A 20,777-nucleotide genomic window follows, 5' to 3' on the forward strand; every position below is an offset into this window, starting at 1 on the left:
GAGGGGAACGTCATTTGACTAAGAACTTCCATCATTTCGCTGTGGTGGACGACAGAGCTTGTCGACGTACGGGCCCTTAAACTCGAATGAGCTCTCGTTTTTGCTCTCGGCCCGATGCGTGTGGATGGGCCTGATGGGCCTGATTAGAGTCCCCCTCGGGCACGGGGACGATATTACGACTGACTGACGGCCCTCTTAGACTCGAAAGACGTGCATAACCAGCATGTTTTCATCCTCTCGCAAATGGTCTTCCACGTAGCAACTAATTATCGAGAGTACTTGGAATTTCACATGCCCTCGTCTAAGACGTTGTGGCGGCCCAGGAGGTTGTTCATCCTCACAAGTTCGTATTCCTGATCGAGTTGTGGGAGAGAGCATTATCTCCGAGACCCTCTTTGTATTGTGATAATCAAAATGCTCTGCATTTTTCCATTTGCATTCCTTTCTTTACACACAAACGAGGTAATAAGGCTGGCATGGAAATCTCCTCTCAATCACCATCGACCGCATAAGGCAAAAGCTACTTCCCTGTTCTGGACCTGAGAACATGACGCTATCTAATAGTTTAAATCCTAAACTTGTCTTCCCTAGTAGTCTCAGTTGGTTACATCCAGGGACTTCTTCATGACGTACCTCACCATCAGGAGTGTCCTTCATCAAGGGCTATGTCCAACTTGCTCGTTCTGAAGCATTCACATCCTTCTCGTATTTCTTCTTGCTCAATGTCGCAATCAACCCTGCGTTGGTATCCCTTCACATCTGCTGTGACGTGCTTCAAGATCTTCACATTCTTGGAAATCCTTGACTTCATGTGCAGAGCTGCAGCCATGCACCTGGACTCAGTCTTGGCCCTAATATAGATATTGATGGAGTTCTCCCTCAAGACACTCTAAGTGACCGGGACGGCTTATCATCCCACTCAGGATATGTATCGCAGGGTTCTGTCTTTAGAGGGTGGGTGAGACTGGAAGATCTCGGATAGCGGATTACTCCATGCCCAGGTTCCAAGCACAAAGTATCCCTAGTCAAGGACGGCGCAATTGCAATTGTATCAATCTGATCTTTTGATAACCAGCTCCAGAGTTGTTAAGTTGCCGCCAAGACACGAGTCCCCAATTGAAGACACAGTCAAATAGCCCGTCCACCACATTTTGATTGGCGACGTCTCTCAAGGTCTTCGAACGAAATTATTCTCTTTGTCGTTCTGTAAAATTGATCCAGCACTCATGCTCCTATCATAGAGATTAGTAACTATGCCGTAGCCGATATAAACCATCTCGTAGCTCACCCTAACTGTAGCAAATGTTTCATCGGAGAATACTTCAAATCGGCTTGTGATTCCGGGGCTTGCGTTCTTTTGCCTGTCTTGCTCGCTGGTTGTGTATCTCAAGTAGAGGGCTGCTAAGAGAGTTGTCATCTCGGCCATGGCAAGACTATTAGGTTCTTGTTAGCGTTCTCCACGCGCAAATATTAGAGGATAAGAAGAAGACATACTGTATGCCAATGCACATCCTATCGCCACTTGAGAATGCCCAGAACCATTTCTTCATCTCTGTGACGTCTCCACACTCTCCTAACCACCTTTCTGGCTTGAATTTAAGAGGCTCCGGGAACACAGCTGCATTCCGGTGCAGCGTGTACGGTGACATGCTGACAACCGTACCAGCAGGAATATGATATCCGTCTATCGTGGTGTCAATAGGCAGCGAGCGTGGCTCCGACGCCGGTAACGGGGCGTAGAGTCTAAGGCCTTCTTTGATGACTGCATCGAGATAAGGTAATTTGTCTGCGACCTCTGCTGTTGGTATTCCATCTTGGTTGCAGGAGATAGAAGGTATGCAATCCAGCTCCGCCATCAATCTTTCCTGATATTCCTTGTTTTCAGGCCTTGACAGTGCCCATATCACAAACATCAACGTGTCGCTGGTCGTGTCGATGCCGGCCAAGAAGTGATCTGCAACTTCTGATGCGATGTCAAGGCCATCGAGCCGGGGTTCTTTCTCGCTCTTACTGTGTTTCCAAAGTTTTGAAATGATTGCTTTCTCATCGTGTGACTGGCCGCCTTTGACGGTACTGGATTCGAATTCTTCCCATGATCGCAAGCCGTGAGCTCGGATGCCCGTGTATGTCGCCGGTTTTTTCATGGGAAGAAGATTCAGAGCTGTGACAAGCTTCTCCATAACGCCGGTTCTTGTGTAGAGCCAGTTGGTGTATGCTTTAAGGTGAACAACGAACCAACTGAGTTTTCTGCGGCTAGGGTCAATGATATCGTTGAGCATCAACCTATCCGCCTCATTTCCTCTCAGTGCATGTGTTCCCCCGTGCTTGTCTCCGTATAGAAATCCGGTAATACTGTCAAGACTGAACCAATGCAAACTGTGGAAGATCTCTTCTGCGACACTCTTCTCCTGTTCAAGAAGGTCGAGGAAGCTCTTAACGTTCTTCTCCACAAGGGGTTTGGCGATGCCAGTCAACGACAGAACCACACTCTTTGAGTAAGCATGCGCAAGCAGCTTCTTTCTTTCGCCGTGCTTCTTCCCCTCGGCAAAAGTGAACAGGTTTTGTCGCCCATAAACGTCGAACATGCGATAGAAGTTTGTCCGTTCGAATCCGGAGCCGGCGCCGTAAATGGTTCGCAAGGCTGAGAGGGATGAGAACGAGACCTCGTTGGGACTAATGCGGACGGCAGTTCCGTACTTCTGGTGCAATCCATGTATCTTCCGAGTTCTTGTGCCGTGGTAGTCGTCTAACGCAAGACGCCATTTCGTCACTGCGTAGACCTTGGAGCCAGGTAAGAGTCGCAGTGGAGACACTGCCAGCGGATTGTAGATGTAATGGTACACAGCGCTTGCAATGACTATGGCTATGAGAGTTGGTACCGGATTGCTAGCGACAGCTTGCGCCGCTAAATGAATTATGTCAGGACGACTGAGTGAGCGCTTTTCACGTAGATTTCTTGTCACTTACTGTCACGGAGAATGCTACGTGCCATCATCTTGATGGCCCTGTAACTAGTTCCTTCGCTGTCACTATCGTGTATAAAGAATCGGCGTATCGTGCTTGAATTTATTGAACCGACATCAGTTTTGATCTCGGGTAGTTGGTAGTGCTCTCTGAGGTTCAATGCCTACAAAACTCACGGGGTATTATGGTAAAAATCAAGCAAGCCAGTGTCATTTTCCCCCGCTTTGGTTGCGGCTTTTGTGGGTCGTCGGCACTCGCGAACTAACTTTGTTTTCCCCTCGGCGGGGAGCACGATGAGGTCGGAAGGTCCGAAAGCGGCATTTGCATTATGGTTGCCAAGAGAATATCTAGTCAGTCATGAAACCTGTCCGGCGGTGAATATTATCATCTCCCACCAGTCCTCAGTCTCAATACGAATCCAGTAACCAGAATCAACTATTTCACCAGCATCTGAAGCAGAACACATATCAAAGCAAACGCAATGGCGCCCTCCGCAGTCGTCGATCTCCTCCCTACTTCATCAATCTCGGCTTCCACCAAGTCGCAAGATGTCAATGCCATGGCAGCGATGGCTCACCGAGGCAAAGCCCTCCCGTCGATCCCGAAATTTGCCTCTCATGCTGAGACGCGCCAGTGGCAGCTGGAACACATGGCGGGAGCCTTCCGCGTCTTCGCTAGCGAGGGGTACGCAGAGGGTATCTCAGGCCACATCAGTGTGAGAGATCCGGAATACGAAGATCGATTCTGGATCAATCCCTTGGGCGTTCACTTTGGGATGCTCAAGGCTAGCGACATGATATGCGTCGATCTGGATGGTGAAGTTACCGGCGGCAACATCGATGGCTCCATCAACGCTGCTGGATTCCAGATCCACAGCGCGGTGCATCGCGCCCGGCCCGACGTCCATGCCATCTGTCATACGCACTCTGTTTATGGACGGGCATGGTCGGCCTTCTCGAAGCCGCTCGAGATGCTGAACCAAGACGTTTGCTACTTTTATAATGCGCACTCGGTCTACAGCGACTATGGTGGTATTGCCAACGAGGCCTCGGAGGGCCAGAAGATTGCGGCCAGTCTGGGAACAGGGAAAGCTGCGATTCTGCTGAACCATGGGCTTTTGACTGTGGGCCAGACGGTGGATGAGGCAGCGTTCCTGTTCTGTTTGATGGAGAGGAGTTGCAAAGTACAGCTCGCAGTCGAGGCTGCCGGACTCGAGAAACACCTCGTGCCTGACGAGGAAGCGGCGTACAACTTTAAGATGGCAAGCACTCCGGTAAGCTGACACCATAGAACGAGTATCGTGTTTCTCCAGACTAACGGGCTTATTTGAATCATAGGAAACCCTGTATTGTGAATTCCAGCCTCATCTAAGTTATGAAGAATACAAGTGCCAAGGGAACTACAAAGCCTAGTTTCAATACATAAAATATATTAACATTTGACCTGTAGCCGCCCATTGGTAGCCAAAGATACTAATGTCCAAAAAAACAGCAGTCATTGAATCTTGAAACTCCTCTCACATGACCTCGAAGTTTGCTAGCGATTTGATATTATTGTTGACCCCAACCATCTGATTCTCAAGGTGACACATGATATAACCCTTTCAGCTTTAACCCTCACCGAAGTTTTTGGTAGGATCGCTCTTGTGACATTTTGTTACCAAGCATTCTGAACCAGACAACAGAAGCGTTCCCCAGTGATAGGCGCTCAGAAACTGGCACTGCATGTCCGTATGCTTAGTGCAATCTCAATTTCGGTTTCAGCTTGCATCATCTTCGTAGTTTGCCGAGCTGGTCGGACAAGCCGACAAGATCGGACACTTCCCCACTTCGGGTGCTAGTCCGACAGTAGGGGCGGGCGATACCACCCATTATCCATGCTTAAGCGTCCAATCCCAGAGAGTTCGCAATCAGTGCTATCGTGATAAGCTCCGAGGCATCTCTGGTATCTTCACTTGGCGGCCGAAACGCTTCAAGGGAGAGGACAGGGCAAGGAAAGTTGTCATTTATGGTTGATGGAACCCACCTCTAGATGTCTCCCAATCCCACATTCTGAGTAGTTCTGATCTAAGCAAGAGAGACACTTCTCTCGACTTATGCCACCATGTCTGACTCCAAGTACACCGAGAAGGGCCCTCCTGTCACTTCAGTGGACAATGATTCAGGGCATAGCTCCAATATGGACGTTGGTTTAGGCCATATCTTGGACACAACAGCCGGTTCCCAGGCGCTGCATCGCAAACTTCGAGGAAAGGAAGTCCAGCTCTTTGCCATTGGTGGGGCAATTGGCACATGTACGTTCAACCGCCCAGAATTCTGAGGACTCGTCGGCTTAGACGGCCTCGTGCTGACCCAAACCTCCAGCTCTCTACGTGCAGATGGGTTCTGCTTTACCCAAGGGAGGTCCTGCAGGCCTCTTCATTGCCTTCATCATATGGGGCTGCGTTATGTGGGCGGTGAATGAGTGCTTTGCTGAAATGGTGACCTATGTGCCAGTACCGTCACCCTTTGTCCGCTTCGCAGGCGAGTGGGTTGATGAGGCGTTGGGATTCGCTATGGCCTGGAACTTCTTCCTCAACATGGCAATCCTCGTGCCATTTGAGATTGTGGCCATGAGCATCATGGTCACCTTTTGGACCGATACTGTCCCAATCGTCGCGATCATCATACCCATGATCGCTCTATATGCCTTCCTCAACATTATTACTGTCCGATATTTCGGAATCTCCGAGTTCTATCTGTCTATATTCAAGGTCTTGTTGATGATTGGCTTGTTCTTCTTTACCTTCGTCACAATGGTCGGTGGCAACCCGCTCCATGAAGCCTATGGGTTCACATATTGGCAAAGTCCTGGGGCGTTCGTGGAACATAATGCTTCCGGAAATACGGGTAGATTCCTTGGTATCTTGTCCTGCATCTACCAGGCCAGCTTCTCGTAAGTGCTTCGCAACGATGCTATCTTCGAACAATCCCCTAGCCAACCTTCGTTACTAACGTACTGTTCAGTATTTGCGGCCCCGAGTACATTTCCATGGTAGCTGCTGAAGCAGAGAATCCTCGCCGAATCCTGCCATCGGCTTACAGGTCCTTCGTATGGAGGATATTGTTCTTCTTCGTTGGCTCCGCGCTATGCATGGGCATAGTGATTCCCTACAACGATCCGACCCTGGCAGCCATCTTGGGAGGCGAGAGCGCCGGAAGCGGCACTGGTGCGGCATCGTAAGTGGAAAACATTGAATATTATCAACAAAAAATCGGTTTAAGAAGCTTAACGTTCTGTTGCAGGCCTTACATCATTGCTATGAATCGCTTGCAGATACACGTTCTTCCCCACATTGTCAACGCCCTCATTATGACGTCCGTTTTCAGTGCTGGAAACGGTTTGCTCTTTTCTGCTACGCGCGTTCTCCATGGCATGTCCCTCATGGGCTTTGCGCCAAAAATCTTCTCCTGGTGCACTAAGGGCGGCGTGCCATTATACTCACTGCTCTTCTCCTTGTCCTTCAGCCTGCTAGCGTTCCTGCAGCTTGGTAGCTCATCTGCAGAGGTTCTGGTCTATCTGGTGTACCTGATCACTTGCTGTCAGCTTCTCAATTACGGCTTCACTGCGCTGACGTATCGACACTTTTACGCGGCACTGAAGAAACAAGGTATATCACGCGACACTCTGCCTTACAAAGGGAGATTCCAGCCGTACACATCATACTTTGCTATGGGTGGTACCTTGTTTATGCTTCTCGCGGCCGGATACGATCTGTTTCTTACTGGTGGGTGGGATGTGATGTGGTTTTTCTTGGACTACGGAATGATTGGCTTTTTCATTCTCGCCTTTATTGGGTGGAAAGTTTTCTTCAAAACACGCTATGTCAGACCTGGTACTGCAGACATAAGCCTGGGTGGCGCCAAGGAGGAGATTGATCAATACGAAGCTTTGTATGTAGCTCGGGAGCCTGGGAGGGTGGGGAGGTTGATTGATAAGGTGTTCGAGTGAAGGGCCCAAGCCAGGAATCAGAGTAATGGGCTTTTGACTAGGAGAGAATCAGATTCTTCTTTGTTCCATACACATTTCCCAATACGATTAGCTCTGAAAGGGGTCGTTTTAGCGGTGAAAAGATTCAGGTGGTATAACCAGAGATGGCGTCGGATCAGTGTTCTCGTGGAAGTGGATTGGTTACCCTATAGCAGATGCCGTGATGATGTCTCCTCAGTGTCGCTGCTGGGCGGCGGGTCTCTACAAGAGTCAAGGTACCATTAAACCATATCTTGATCCATAAATCATGATAATTAGTTGAGAATAGTGGATGATAGGGAAAACGGATGCCGCACAAAACTGGCTCACTTTCCAGAGGGAACATCTAGCTTGAACTACAATTTTACCGTCCCAGATCTTCAAAAGCGGCCCTCGTATAGTTCTAAACTGAACTCCAAACCACTCCTTCAATTATTCAGCCCTTAACATCCTATGGGACCACCTTAACCTCGGATTTGAGGTCAAGTTCGCCCTCGGAGATAGGCTTGCCACCATAGTATGCCTCGATTACATCATCGAGCTGATCGCGCGGTATACCGTTGAACCGCTTGTCGATCTGCTCCAGTATAAGACCTTTGGTCTCCATATAGGTGAAGTAAATCACAAAAGCCGCAAGAATGTTCCAGGCAACACCAACAATATAGAATCTGTACAATTGAGTCAGCAAGGGAATAACGCGTCAAGAAGAAACTGGTTCTTACCGCCAACCGATACCGGCGAGACCAATAGGAATGACGTATTGGTTGAAGAAACCGGATGAAGGTGTGAAGATGCAGTAGAATCTGGTTTCTGTCAGTACTACTCGTAGTAACCCATCTGGAACAGGAAAACCATAGCAATGATTCCATTTCTGCCAGCGGCGCTATCAGTCTGATCAGCCGTAAGCCCAGCCATGCATGCCAGAACGGCTGCACAGAAAGCCGTGCCGACCGTCAGCATGGGCACCCGGCCCAGCTTGTCGATCAGACAAATACCGGTAAGAGCAGATACAAAGGCGACGCAGTTCTGGCCTAGGTTAATGGCAAACTGCTCGCGCTCTGATGTAATACCCGCGAGATTCAGCACCTGAGAAAGGTAGAAGGTGATGATGCTAGAACCGACAGTCTGCTCAAAGATGCCGAGGGTCAGCAAGATGAAGCTACAGTGGCGGTTGGATTTTGACTGCGCAAAGGCTTTCCACCACGCGGCATACGACTCGAACTGGCTCTCCTTTTCAAAGGCGATGGTCTCGTTGATTTCACGGAACTGGGCGGTGACCATGGGATGCGTGGCGTCGCCGTTGCCGTGGTACTCGGTCAGGACTTTGAGTCCCTTGGATCCCTGCCCCTTGGAGATGAGCCAGCGAGGCGACTCGGGGATAAATGGCAGCAAGGCAATGCAAGCCAGAGCCGGGCCGGCCATGCAGATGCAAATCAGTCTCCAGGACCATTCTCCGGCAACGCTGCGCACACCGTACCCAACGGCTGAGGATATTATGGCACCAAGAAGCCAACAAGCCCAGTATAGGCCACCGACGAAGCCACGGCGTGAGGGCGGGGTGAGCTCGACGAGGTAGGTGGGCACGGAGGCGATGTCAATGGTCTTGGCGATGCCGACGAGGACATGGCCGACAAAGAACTGGGCACGAGTGGTGGAGGTGGATAGTAGGATGCACGAGACGAGGACAAGGGCTGAGGAGATGAAGATGCCGCCCTTGCGTGGCGCCCTAATCAAGAACTCATCGTCGGCCGACGTTAGATCATCTTAGCTATAAAGTGTTTAGGTGTAGGTAAAACCCCCGGTAATATTGTCTGAGTGATATATGCTGAGGTAATTGTTAGAAGACTTCACGTAAGGCAAGTTTAACAGGTAGGAAGTGTCATCATTGCATATTGATGATCATGCCTGGGAAACTCCTGAACTGGCCCGCGTGGCGAGAGTACGAGACTGTGCCTCACGAAATCGCTTTCGAGGAGGAATTTGTCAAGGTCAAAGCCGCCATCATCGCCGAGTATAGTGAGGAAGCGCTCACCAAGAGCTGGCTCAAGGTCTGCAAAGAGCTCGAGACCGTTACAAACCAGCTAGCCAGCCAAGGCAGTGCCGCCATCCCTGTGTATGAGTACAGCGAAATTGCCACCAAGGGGTTCAGCGAAGAACAAAAGGAACAGATCAAGGCAAAGGGTTGCTGCATCGTGCGCAAGACCATACCTGAGGATAAGGCCAAATTGCTGTTCCAGGATCTCAAACACTTTGCGATGGAGAACAAAGAGGCCATCAATGGCTGGCACGTCGAGTCGCCGGTTATACTGCGTCTTTTCAACTCACCCACGCAAGTCAAGATCCGCACCGACCCGCGCCACATTGCGCTGCAGCGCCAGCTGAACGCGCTCTTTCATGACGCCTCGGGCGAGACAAGCCCCGAGCCGCTGAGTTACACTGACGCAACGCGAATCCGGCCCCCTGGGCAGACTTTTCTCGGCCTCGGGCCGCACATTGAAGCAGGCAGCCTGTGCCGCTGGGCGCATTCTCAGTACCGCAAGGTATACGAACGCATCTTCTCTGGCGAGCCGGAGAATCACGACTCATACGACCTCGATGTGCGAAAAGACGCGGACCAGTACATGTTTCCTGCGGGCGCACACTCGGCCGTGTTACGCGCGTTCCAGGGGTGGACGGCCTTGACACCGGCGAGCCCTTCATGCGGCACGTTGATGCTATATCCCGACGTCAAGACGGTGATTGCGTACGTGGTACTGCGGCCTTTCTTCTCGCCGCCAAAGGATCAGAGCGACGTGATGGATGCGAGCAAGTGGACGTTTGATGGGAGGTCGCCGTGGTTTCCTGGCACAACGGTGCCGGATAGTCAGAGGCTAAGTACCTTGTCACATCCGCACCTGCGGCTGAAAGACTGTCTGATGCATATACCGGCCATGGGAGCTGGTGATACTGTGTGGTGGCATACCGATGTAAGAAAACCCCGCTTTTCTTTGCAGTTTCCAGTAATGTTGTGGTTCCGTGAGCAAAACTGACTGACGGAATAGATGTGTCATGCGGTCGACCCGGAACATAATGGTGAGGGCGATGCCAGCGTGGTCTACATCGCTGCATGCCCTACTACCAAGACCAATAAGGATTATGTCAAGAAGCAACTGCAGGCTGCGCTGGTGGGAGGAGGGCCACCTGATAGAATCGGACTGGTGCTAAATGAGTCGGCTTTGAAAGGGTACGAGGGGTTTGATAATGTTTCTGAGGAGGGAAAGGTGGTGCTTGGGTTCAACCTGCTGTGAGAAACTCACCTAAAATGTAAGAGTGTATGACATATCCCCATTTGAACTCCATCGCCTGAGTAAATTGCTTGGACCAGTTGTATTGACTACTCCACAGCGTGCACGTGCATGCTTCCCTTAAAGTCTCCTATGATTCCCAGTTCCTAGTGGTCCATAGTGTTGTGCTGCCAGATATCCAAGTCCACTTCCGCCATAGTAATGACAAGACTAGTTACTCTGAAGAGCAAGGGTATGCGCTACGACTTTTTGACTCAGATGGAGAACAACCGGCTAGCCAAATGACATTCCTAATTATCGAAGGGCGAGAAGCTCTTATTCCAAGCAAGCTGCATAACTAAATCGGTGCAGCTGACAAGAGTAATGGCCTAGAAACAGCCAACCCCTATTACACCATGTTTCGAGTTGATAATTGTCCCATGACAGCCCCAGAGGCGCTACCTTCAAAATCATCATCGGCTTCAAGTAATGCATGACCCGTCATGAGTTTCATTCACAAAGTCCTACTTCATCCGCAACCGGCCGCCGATGTCGCAAAGTGTTCTTTCAGCGTCAACTGTTCGTGTGTGGTCAGTAATTTCGGAAGATCCGACTCACTTGGTGTGGGTGAAGATAGCCGGTGTCGGAACACGCGACGTCACAGCGATGGCATGGTGGCATACAAGTCTCTGGCATTGTGCCGTGACCATCAAAAGCCGTTATCTCCTGACCTCAAGCAAAGCAGAGTGCTGCATACTCTACCGACGCAACAGGAACTCCGACTTCCCCGGCGATCACAACACTTATCATGGATTCAGTACCTGTTGCACTTATCACAGCGGGTAGTGCTGGGCTGGGTGCCGCAGCAGCCCGTGTTTTCGTCAAGAACGGATTCAAGGTGGCCATCAACTATAGCAACAATGTAGAAAGGGCGGGAAAGCTCGTCGAAGAACTCAAGAGGTCAACAGACTCGGATGTGCTTGCCATCAAGGCGGATTTGGGGAACCGCGATGATATCTCAAAACTTGTCGATGAGACTGTTGCGAAGATGGGTCGATTAGACGTCGTCTTTTCGAATGGCGGATGGACACACTTTCGAGACATGACCAACTTGGACGGTGCGTACGGCTTGACCATAAGGATTTTACGCAGAAACTGATGCATTGGCTTAGAAAACCTTGTAGAAGATGACTGGGACAGGTGCTTCAACATGAACGTCAAGTCACATCTTTGGATAATGCATGCCGCCAAAAAGCATCTGGACAAGACGGAGGGTGCATTTATCACCACGGCATCCATAGCTGGAGTTAGTGTCAGTGGGAGTTCTCTGGTAAATCTTTTTCATCTGCCGCTGTCAATACTTTCCACGACTTACAGAACCTAGGCATACTCTGTAACCAAAGCCGCCCAGATCCACCTGGCCAAGGCCCTTGCAGCTATCGCGGCTCCGAGGATTCGCGTCAATACCGTATCGCCAGGCCTACTTCTCACAGTACGTATGGCCCAAATGCACATAAAATCACTGATAACTGAGATGAAGGATAGGATTGGGCGGAGAAGTTCTCGGATGAGGGTAAAGCTGCCCATATCCAGAAGACAGTGATTAAGAGAGCCGTCACGGTCGAGGTATGAGAATGATGATCCTCTCAGCCAGGGCGAGTCACAAGACTGACAAGCACGAAATCTAGGATGTGGCTGAACAAGTTTATACATTCGCCAAGAGCAGAAGCATAACGGGCGTCAATGTTGTAATTGATGGGGGCTATACCTTGTAGGTGTTACTTTAGGATTAATCCATGATAGAAAAAGCTGGGCCCCAAAAAGTGCTTGGCAATCAGTTCATGATAAGTTTCCAATGATCGGACTGTGAATCTTGTGCAAACATTTGACATCACCTATGTCTCTGGCCAAGCTGGTCACCCGACTGCTCCCAAAGGCTACCTAGGCACGATGACCATGTAGGTATTGCCAATCATGTTTGGCGCTTTTCAACAAGATTTGAAGTTGTCGAATCATACCGCGGCTTTATCTCAGGGACAGTCTCAATCCTACGGAAAACAAGACGAGTCATGCTTCGTTGTCCCCGTCCTGGGATAGATAGGGCCGGGAGTTGATAGCCAGGCATTCCCCACACTTTCCATGCTGCTTCTGGGGTCATGTTTGTCTTATCTCCCGACAATCGGCCTCTACACGCCTTGACAATGCCAGGGTCGTCGGTTCCCCTCGATTACTCGCAGATTACACCATAACCACCCCGTCGGAGACCCGTGACCATATTGCGCAAGCAGAAGTGCACCTTACGGTCATGCCGCTCCCTCAGACGCCGACAGCAGTCGACGGCGGCGGCGCCGCCGCCGCCGCAATAACAACACCCTGCGAGGCTCAGGCCCGGACGTCGTGCCAGCGCTGCCACCGGCGCAAGAAGAAATGCGACCGCGCCTTGCCCCAGTGTGGCAACTGTCGCATGGCCCGGTTTCCGTGTAGTTTCCTCAAAGACGATCAGCAGACGGCGGCGTATCCGATTGCGTGGGTTCTCCTCCCCTCCCCGCCCCAATCAAATGTTTGCAATCGGACTGGTGTTGATGGGAACCTACTAGGTTTGTGCGTTCGTTGGAGGACAAGGTTAGGAAGTTGGAGGATGAGCTGGCGGCCGTGGTGAAGGATGCGCAGGCCGCGGCACATCCGGACACGATACTCGAGGACCAGATTATGGAGCCGTCGGGGTTGGAATTCCCGGTACTGCAGGCTGCCGTAGATCAATCGCCTTCGCAGGTCCGGCCCATCACAGCCACGACGACGCTCGGTGATGAGTTGCGGTTGCTGTCGCTCGAGGCTGCGGCAGAACGGCACTTGGGGTCTGCTTCGGGGATATCGTTTGCCAAGTTGACGCAGGCGGTGCTGAGAAGGCTCACACCGGACCGCGCTGATTTCGTCTTCCACAAGGAGCTTGAGGTTGAGTCCACGCAGCAACTGCTTGGTGGATCACCAGTCGACCTGCTCGGGTCGTCCTTGTATCACGGCTTTGACAGCTCAACTGCTTTTCATCCCCCCTTTTTCTGCGGTATCACATTATCCGACATCACAGATCCACAACCGTCCCTGGTAGACGTTCAGTTACCGCCGCAGAGTCACCTGCAGCACCTGGTCGACTTTTACTTTGCGCACTCTCATACGCTGTATCCGATTGTGCGACGGCGCGAGTTTGAAGAAACGCTGGGCACGATACTGAGTGACCCTCAGGATCCGGCTGCGCAATCGCCGTTATGGCTCTTTAGGCTGTGGATGATACTGGCGATTGGGTCGACCACATACTGCTCGGTTGCCCTGTGTGAGGAGTCTGAATCGATGCTGTACTACAACAAGGCGCTGGGCTATATGGAGGATGCTCTTGGGTACGGAGACATGGTATGTTGTACTACGTGATAGGATATGATTCAGAGCTTGACTGGTGATAGGTTGCGTTAGAGGTCATTATGCTCCAGGTATCATACTCGTTCTTCAACCAGCTCGGACCAAGTACGTCCCTCTATTCCGAGGTTCAGTTCACGGTATTAACCCGTGCCTCTAGATACCTGGTTTCTTGTAGGCCTTGCTGCGAGGTTATCGGTCGGCATGGGCCTGCACACATTCTCCTCGTATGACGCGCTTCCTGTCGATGTTGCCGAGCATCGGAAGCGTGTCTTTTACTCAGTGTACATGATGGATCGGTAAGCTATGGCAAACCCTACTGTCAGCTTGCTCTTGGGCTAATCCATCTCAAGGGTCGTATCAACAGCTCTCGGACGACCTTTTGCCTTACACGACGATGACATAGACGTCGAGGTTGGTTGCACAGAAGACATCACCCGAACCGCGGCTAATATAGACAGCCTTTTGCCGACGCCGACGACGAAGACATCGATGCCACGGGCATTCGCCAGCGTAACCCCCTTCAGCCCTCCACCATGGCAGTCCCCCTCCACCTGCTCCGCCTGCGCCAACTGTCCAGCAAGATTGTCAAGTCCGTCTACTCCAACAAACGCAACGCCAACATGTCCATCTCTGAGCGCGAAGCCATCATCTACTCCCTCCACCGCGAACTCCTCGACTGGCGCCGCAGCATGCCTTTCCCTTTGCCCGACACGCACCCGCAGGTGCCCCATCTCAGCAGTAACTGGTATGACTTCAACTACTACATGCAGGTCGCCATGCTGTACCGCCCGTCGCCGCTGTTCCCGACACTCGACCAGGCCCGCGTCGAGACGCTGGGTGATGCCGCCGGCAAAGCGATTCGAGAAGCCATTACGATGCACCGACAGCAGCGGTTTGCGTACAACTGGTTGAACCTGCTGGCGCTCTTCACGTCGACGCTGTCGCTGACCTATGCAACGACGGCAAGGCCGGAGAATCTGGCGGTAGTATTGAGGGAGAGCAAAGCGATCGAGACGCTGCAGCTTGCGATCGAGCTGTTTGATACATTGAGCGTAAAGTTCTCGGCGGCCAAGAATATCAGGAGTATGATTGAGGAGATTGTAGCTCGGTACACGGAGATTGACTCGCAAGCATGATCATAGCAGCGAGGAGCCAAGTATTATGAATGCCCGAGCGGTTATTTCGTGAGTCTACTGTACTTCTTATCATCAACGTGTAAAGACGCGGTGTTATAATGATCTGGATTATGAATAATGTGAATCGTATTGACATATACCGTCCTCACCTGGTCACTTCGAGCTCAGACTTATCCCCCTCACATGGCTGTTAAACCACTCCATCGTGAGGAAGCCAGTTTATTCTAGAGTGCAGTTAACTCGCTCCATTCGTTTAAAGATGCGGAGCGCGCCTATCGATCAAACGGATCGTCATCAGTCGGGCTGACCGCCGGTCAATATACTCACTTATCAACGTGCATGAAGACGCTTTCTGACCGCTAACTCGTATATACATGGAGATGCAAGTGCCTTTGTTGACTGACAGCCGACTGATCTCTGGCCTGTTTGATTGTGGACACTTACTTCAGGACGACACTGATCGTTCAATCTCATGCAGAGCTTGTTTGGCAGTTGGCACGATCATCATGTTACGACACCAAACTTCACAGATTGAGCTTAGGTGGTTCTGACAAGATTGTTCTTTCCATGGTATTGATTGACGGCTATCTCCTTTACATCTCAACAACAGCAACACCCTTAATCTCCACCAACATCTTCGGATCCGGCAGCTCCTTGACTCCAATCGTCGCCCTCGCCGGTGCCTCGGCCCGCGTGGTGAATACCTTGTTCCACTCCTCGTTCATGCCCTGGTAGTCCCGCTTAATGTCCACCACGTATACAACACTATCAATCAGGTTCTTGACGCTCCCCTTGCCGCCTGTTGCCTCACGGATGATGAGGTCAATGTTAGACAGCACCGCTGCGGTCTGCACCCGCACGTCAAGCTCGTATGTGCCGTCGCCGTTGTCTTTAGCGCCCGGCCACTCACCCGTGGCAGGGTGCACGCAAGCGATGCCCGAGATGTAGATGGTGCGGTGGGAGCCGGCGGGGGCGAGGCGGGCATGGGCGTACCGCGTGGGTGGCTCCGGAGCGGAGGGGTTCATGACGAAGGCGTCACCGTTGGGAGCCATGGTGTAGTCTTGGTGTGGCTGTGTTTCAATTGCAGGGAGACCGTGATGAGTTGTGGTCGTACGAGAAGAAGCAGTGTCAGGACTTGTGAAACTCTTACTAGATGCTTGCTTGGTAGCCAATGATCTGATTTTGGGTGCTCTTCAATGTTTTAAGAGACGTATAAAGGGACGACCAGCAAGATGAGGCGGCAACCCGAGAGGATGCGGCCGACTCGATGGCGGGCGACCCGACCGGAGGGTTGCATGGGCCTTCGGGCTCTCCGCCCCGGCCCTGGTCGGCCGCTACGATTTAGTTCCAGATGAGAAAGTCCAGTCTGTCCATGCGGACAAGTCCCGGAAAGTCAGTCGGCTTGATGATACCTTGTTCATGCTGTCCCCGGACTGTGACTATGTGGCCTCCGCCGTGAACTCCGGCTTGGGAGTTGTCAACATTATTACGCCATGATTAACCTCTTTTTTGAACACTATCGAACGGCAAAGAAAATTGGCTGCATGTAGATAACGCGTGATGTTTCATACACTCATCCAGATGGGTGTTTCCGAGCTTGACAGGGTCCCAGAGACTTCCTCGTCCTCGTCCTCCACAACAGGGACGCCAATTGGTATTGTCACCGACGGCGAATACATCAAAGAAACTAATCCCATCACTTTCACCAGCACCGATGAACGTCCCATATCCTATCCCGAAGGCGGCACCACCGCCTGGCTCGTCGTCCTCGGCAGCTGGCTCGCCCTCTTCTCCTCCATGGGCCTCATGAACAGCATCGGCGCCTTTCACGCGCACATTCAGCGCGACCAGCTCTCGGGTGACAGCCCATCCTCAGTGTCCTGGATTTTCGGCGTCTACTGCGGCCTCGCCTTCTTCTGCGGGATGTTGCACTGGTCTGCGGATGCGCCTTTGTCGCGGCCGTTCTGCTCATCCGCAAGCGGTTCCCGCCGAAGCCGCTGTCCATGGCGCGGGCGCTCCCGGACCCGATGATCCTACGGAACCCGGCGCTGTGCTTGACGGCCATGGGAGCCTTCTTCATGGAATGGGGGCTCTTCGTGCCTCTGTCCTACCTGATCTTGTACGCGCTTGGCCATGGGGCAATCGTCGTCCTTCTCGTACATGCTCCTTGCGCTCATCAATGCGGGTGCTGTGCCGGGCCGGGCCGCTGGGTGCCGGGATACCTGTCCGACCGACTGGGGCGGTTCAACATGCTCATCGCTACGATCCTCGGGTGCGACATGTCCCTTGCCTGTCTTTGGCTCACGTCGGGATCGAGCCCTGCCCTGCTTATCGCCTTCGCGGTGGTGTTCGGCTTCTTCAGTGGCGACAATGTGAGCCTGGCACCGGTGTGTATCGGACAGCTGTGCACGATTGAGTCGTATGGACGATACTATTCGACGGCGAATGTGTTGGTGAGTATAAGGTGAGTTTGCCTCCGCATTGCGAGTCCCGCGTAGTTAGTTTTAGGCTAACGGGTTGTGCAGTACACACTGACTGGTATTCCAATTGCGGGAGAAATCTTTGACCGGTCGCAGGGGAGCTTCCGGAACTTGATCATCTTTACCATCGTCAGCTACGCAGCAAGCTTTATCTGTCTTGTTATTGCCAAATTGTTGTGCTGCGGGAGGCGTGGGCTGTGGGCGATATTCTAAGCCTCCATGTATCCTAACATGTACATCGTCCGAGGCTTGCATGTACCCGGTTCGATTGGATCAAAATACACAAAATAGAGAATGATGTATAACTTGCGCTCAAGCCGATGGCGAACCAATTGGCCGGGTGTGTTAGATGCGAGACCCTGCGAAGGTTTGCAGTTCGGTCAATGATATATGTGAAACTCTACTTTGCAGTACATATGCTTATAATCTACCTTATTCGCCATACTTGACGAAGGTTTCCTTGAGTTCTTCTTTTGTGGTTTTGCAGATCGGCCGCTCCGATCTCCATATATATATATCCGTCCCCCCCGCCGGCTCAGCATTTACCGTGACTTGTCCTCAAACCGCGAACATCAACAAGCGTCACCCTTCATCATCAACTCTCGATAGTGAATATACCCACGATGGCTCAAAATCAACCTCAAGTCCATTACTTTGACCTCCCCAACTTCACCTTCACCGACGGGACCACCCTGTCCCTCGGCCGCCTCGCCTACCTCGACATAAACAGCGCCGCCCCCAAGGTCGCCCTCATCCCAACCTGCTTCAAGGGCACCCTTCACTCAACCCTCAACTTCTCTTCCGGCGTTTTACAAAACCACAGGATCATCGTCGTCGCCCTCTTTGGCAACGGCGAGTCTTCCAGCCCCTCCAACACCACCTCGTTCCCCGCCTCTCTCGACTACCGCGACTGCGTGCGCGCCCAGCATGCGCTGCTTTCCCATCTGGGGATCAATGTCGTAGACGTCATCCTGGGGTTCTCGATGGGCGGACAGACTACCTACCACTGGGCCGTCATGTACCCGGCCATGGTCCGCAATGCGGTCATCATTTGCTCATCGGCGCGCACGAGCGGTCATAACAGGCAGTTTCTCGAAGGCCCGTCCGCCGCGCTGGAAAACGCCGTTGACTACACGGGACAGCCTCAGGATTATGCGCCGCGGGGTGTCCGCGCCTTCGGCAAGGCGTATTCGGCGTGGCTCACGAGTGCGGAGTGGTTCGACCAGCACCTCTACAAGAGCCTCGGTTACGACAGCCTGCGCGCGTGGGATATGGACACTACGGGGCCGCGGTACGACGGGTGGTACCCGAACAACTTCCTCGTGAAGCTGCGCATGTGGCAAAATGGCGATGTTGGCGTTTTGACGGACGGCGGCGGGCTGGACGAAGCCTTGGAGCGGATTGAAGCGCGGGTGTTGCTGATGCCGTGCCGGACGGACCAGTACTTTCGCCCTGACGCGAGCGAACGTGAGGTCAAGATGCTGAAGAGAGGGAGCTTAAAGGTGATTCCGTCGGTTTGGGGGCATTTGGCGGGTGCTGGGTCAAACCCGGTGGATGTAGAGTGGATGGATGAGCAGATCACTGCCTTCTTACAAGGTGCAGAGGCAGGGGAGGAAAAAGCATAGTCTGAATCAGAATATAATTCATTTATACACTGTACAGTATCCTTACTTCACACATTTGCTAGCCTCTTCTGTCCGGCTTCAAAAACTATTGCCGCCTTCATTACCATCTCATCCTCCCACCTCTTACCAACAACCTGCATTCCTACTGGCATCTTTACATCCGGCCTCTCCGTCAGCGGCATCTCCCCACACGGCACGTTCATCGCCGGATGCCCCGTAATATTGAACGGGCAAGTATTGCTCGTCAGCCCGATAGCGGGCTTCAGCCTCTCCAGTATCGACGCATCCGGGTCAGGATGCGGCATGGAGACGGTCGGCGCACAAGGCGTGACCAAGACGTCGACCTGCGCAAGAGCCGCGTCGTAGGCGGCACGCAGCTGGAAGGCTTTACGGTGGGCTTTGGCTTCGATGGAGGGGGGAAGATGTGATGTGTCCAAGACTTGGCTGAGGAGAATGTTGACGACGGCGGGGTTGGACTGGGTTAGAAGCTGGTAAGTGTCCTGGCTTGGGGGCCACTGCGTCTTGATGTGAGGCGAGAGGTACGATAGATGGCCCGATGGCTTCCCCTGAACAAGACCCAAAGACATGGATGGCCGCGTGGCAGCCGTCCAGATGATGGGGCCTTCGGAGTGCATGGGGACGGAGATGTCGACGACCTCTGCGCCGGCGGCTTCGAAGCCTTCTCTCGCTGCCTTGCGCACCAGGTCGCGCACTTCCGGCGACAGACCCGGCACGACGAACGACTCGGTCAGAAGCCCTACTACCTTCATGACGGGTCGTCCAGGCTCGGAGCTTGCATGGCGATACTCATCGACCAGGGCGGGATAGTCCTTGACGTTAGCCACGAGAGGCGTCTCGGGCGTCATCCTGGGATCCATGCCGTCCCATCCGGCCATGACTTTCAGTAACGCCGCGATATCTTCTACACTTGATGCAATCGGACCCAGATGGTCAATCATGGGCGTCATGGAGGCGGCACCTGTGTACGGAACCAGCCCAAACGTTGGCTTCAGCCCGTAGATGCCCGTGTAACACGCCGGGATGCGGATGGAACCCGCCTGGTCGCCGCCAATCGCCAGCTCCGCCGTCTCCCCAAAGACGCCCTTTCGTGCCCTGAGCAGAGCGTCTGAAGACACGAGGGCGCATGAGCCGCTGCTGCTGCCGCCGGTGGTGTATCCGTGCAGCAGCGGGTGGTGCACCGGTCCGGTGACCGACGTACACGCCAAGGGCGAGGCGCAGAAGTTCTCGCACGTCGAGGAGCCCTTGATCACGGCGCCGGCGCATAGTAAACGCGACACGACAGTTGCGTCGATGGGCGAGAGGGGAAGAGAATCGTACTCGGACAGAATCTCGGGATGCGTGCCGAGCGTGGTGGGCAGGCCACCGACGCATACGTTGTCTTTGATGGCGACGCTTCGACCCCTGAGTAGGTTGCTGGTCAGCTGAGCGGCCGCGAACTCGCAACGGTGACTCCAGGCGTTCAAGGGATTGTTGTTGGCATCCGGCTTCCAGAAGAAGCGAGGTCTGGTGGTGGGCACCGGGACCAGAGCGGGGTGGACGAAGTCATCGCTGGTGTCCAGTTGATGCATGATCGCCTCGAAGGACTTGAGCAAGATGAGGTACGACTGCGCATCATTGGGGTCGGGGATGGTGAAGCTGAGTTCTGCGGCGAGACGATGCAGTTCTTCCTCGTTGAGAACAGATCTGGAGGTTTATCAGAGAGGGCTTGGGTTCAGACTAGTATTGATGTACGTACGGTGCGTCATCGCTTGCTAAAGAAACGATGGACATTTTTCTCTTATCCGGGATTGATGTGAAGAATGGTCGTGAGGCTTTGTCTTGAAGGCGTCGTGTTGGTTCTTGATTCAAGTGTGTCTATCTACTCATGTA

At 52.7% G+C, this 20,777-nt stretch overlaps 11 protein-coding genes across 11 annotated transcripts; 7 read left to right on the forward strand and 4 right to left on the reverse strand.

The window, feature by feature from the left end:
• Positions 1 to 947: 947 nt before the first annotated feature.
• Positions 948 to 2,992, reverse strand: CDEST_09171 (Putative cytochrome P450; the record flags this gene model as incomplete). The annotated part of the gene is made up of 4 exons (XM_062925330.1): positions 948 to 1,232; positions 1,289 to 1,433; positions 1,495 to 2,905; positions 2,968 to 2,992. The coding sequence occupies 4 exons, from the start codon at positions 2,990 to 2,992 to the stop codon at positions 1,188 to 1,190; spliced, it is 1,626 nt and encodes a 541-aa protein (XP_062781381.1). The 3' UTR covers positions 948 to 1,187.
• Positions 2,993 to 3,295: 303 nt separating this feature from the next.
• CDEST_09172 (Putative class II aldolase/adducin) lies at positions 3,296 to 4,376 on the forward strand (the record flags this gene model as incomplete). Its single annotated transcript, XM_062925331.1, has 2 exons — positions 3,296 to 4,237; positions 4,302 to 4,376. The coding sequence occupies exons 1-2, from the start codon at positions 3,446 to 3,448 to the stop codon at positions 4,374 to 4,376; spliced, it is 867 nt and encodes a 288-aa protein (XP_062781382.1). The 5' UTR covers positions 3,296 to 3,445.
• Positions 4,377 to 5,067: 691 nt separating this feature from the next.
• Positions 5,068 to 6,954, forward strand: CDEST_09173 (Putative amino acid permease/ SLC12A domain-containing protein; the record flags this gene model as incomplete). Its single annotated transcript, XM_062925332.1, has 4 exons — positions 5,068 to 5,257; positions 5,328 to 5,898; positions 5,970 to 6,182; positions 6,249 to 6,954. 4 exons carry the CDS (start codon positions 5,068 to 5,070, stop codon positions 6,952 to 6,954), a joined length of 1,680 nt encoding a protein of 559 aa, XP_062781383.1.
• Positions 6,955 to 7,423: 469 nt separating this feature from the next.
• On the reverse strand, positions 7,424 to 8,855 carry CDEST_09174 (Putative major facilitator, sugar transporter, major facilitator superfamily; the record flags this gene model as incomplete). Its single annotated transcript, XM_062925333.1, has 5 exons — positions 7,424 to 7,640; positions 7,695 to 7,775; positions 7,817 to 8,709; positions 8,769 to 8,797; positions 8,840 to 8,855. 5 exons carry the CDS (start codon positions 8,853 to 8,855, stop codon positions 7,424 to 7,426), a joined length of 1,236 nt encoding a protein of 411 aa, XP_062781384.1.
• Positions 8,856 to 8,873: 18 nt separating this feature from the next.
• On the forward strand, positions 8,874 to 10,259 carry CDEST_09175 (Putative isopenicillin N synthase-like superfamily; the record flags this gene model as incomplete). The annotated part of the gene is made up of 2 exons (XM_062925334.1): positions 8,874 to 9,938; positions 10,014 to 10,259. 2 exons carry the CDS (start codon positions 8,874 to 8,876, stop codon positions 10,257 to 10,259), a joined length of 1,311 nt encoding a protein of 436 aa, XP_062781385.1.
• A 784-nt stretch (positions 10,260 to 11,043) lies between these two features.
• Positions 11,044 to 12,010, forward strand: CDEST_09176 (Putative short-chain dehydrogenase/reductase SDR, NAD(P)-binding domain superfamily; the record flags this gene model as incomplete). Its single annotated transcript, XM_062925335.1, has 5 exons — positions 11,044 to 11,353; positions 11,408 to 11,565; positions 11,620 to 11,727; positions 11,781 to 11,861; positions 11,924 to 12,010. 5 exons carry the CDS (start codon positions 11,044 to 11,046, stop codon positions 12,008 to 12,010), a joined length of 744 nt encoding a protein of 247 aa, XP_062781386.1.
• A 530-nt stretch (positions 12,011 to 12,540) lies between these two features.
• On the forward strand, positions 12,541 to 14,782 carry CDEST_09177 (uncharacterized protein; the record flags this gene model as incomplete). Its single annotated transcript, XM_062925336.1, has 6 exons — positions 12,541 to 12,761; positions 12,833 to 13,640; positions 13,691 to 13,751; positions 13,804 to 13,942; positions 13,997 to 14,057; positions 14,105 to 14,782. The coding sequence occupies 6 exons, from the start codon at positions 12,541 to 12,543 to the stop codon at positions 14,780 to 14,782; spliced, it is 1,968 nt and encodes a 655-aa protein (XP_062781387.1).
• Positions 14,783 to 15,375: 593 nt separating this feature from the next.
• CDEST_09178 (Putative YjgF/YER057c/UK114 family, RutC-like superfamily protein) lies at positions 15,376 to 15,834 on the reverse strand (the record flags this gene model as incomplete). The annotated part of the gene is made up of 1 exon (XM_062925337.1): positions 15,376 to 15,834. One exon carries the CDS (start codon positions 15,832 to 15,834, stop codon positions 15,376 to 15,378), a length of 459 nt encoding a protein of 152 aa, XP_062781388.1.
• Positions 15,835 to 16,363: 529 nt separating this feature from the next.
• CDEST_09179 (Putative MFS transporter superfamily) lies at positions 16,364 to 17,475 on the forward strand (the record flags this gene model as incomplete). The annotated part of the gene is made up of 3 exons (XM_062925338.1): positions 16,364 to 16,675; positions 16,762 to 17,235; positions 17,308 to 17,475. The coding sequence occupies 3 exons, from the start codon at positions 16,364 to 16,366 to the stop codon at positions 17,473 to 17,475; spliced, it is 954 nt and encodes a 317-aa protein (XP_062781389.1).
• Positions 17,476 to 17,885: 410 nt separating this feature from the next.
• On the forward strand, positions 17,886 to 18,887 carry CDEST_09180 (Putative alpha/beta hydrolase-1, homoserine/serine acetyltransferase MetX; the record flags this gene model as incomplete). Its single annotated transcript, XM_062925339.1, has 1 exon — positions 17,886 to 18,887. One exon carries the CDS (start codon positions 17,886 to 17,888, stop codon positions 18,885 to 18,887), a length of 1,002 nt encoding a protein of 333 aa, XP_062781390.1.
• Positions 18,888 to 18,934: 47 nt separating this feature from the next.
• On the reverse strand, positions 18,935 to 20,678 carry CDEST_09181 (Putative amidase; the record flags this gene model as incomplete). The annotated part of the gene is made up of 2 exons (XM_062925340.1): positions 18,935 to 20,591; positions 20,644 to 20,678. 2 exons carry the CDS (start codon positions 20,676 to 20,678, stop codon positions 18,935 to 18,937), a joined length of 1,692 nt encoding a protein of 563 aa, XP_062781391.1.
• Positions 20,679 to 20,777: the final 99 nt, after the last annotated feature.

Source organism: Colletotrichum destructivum, chromosome 6 (genome assembly GCF_034447905.1).
Source record: "Colletotrichum destructivum chromosome 6, complete sequence".
In the NCBI taxonomy this organism is placed as follows: Eukaryota; Fungi; Ascomycota; class Sordariomycetes; order Glomerellales; family Glomerellaceae; genus Colletotrichum; species Colletotrichum destructivum.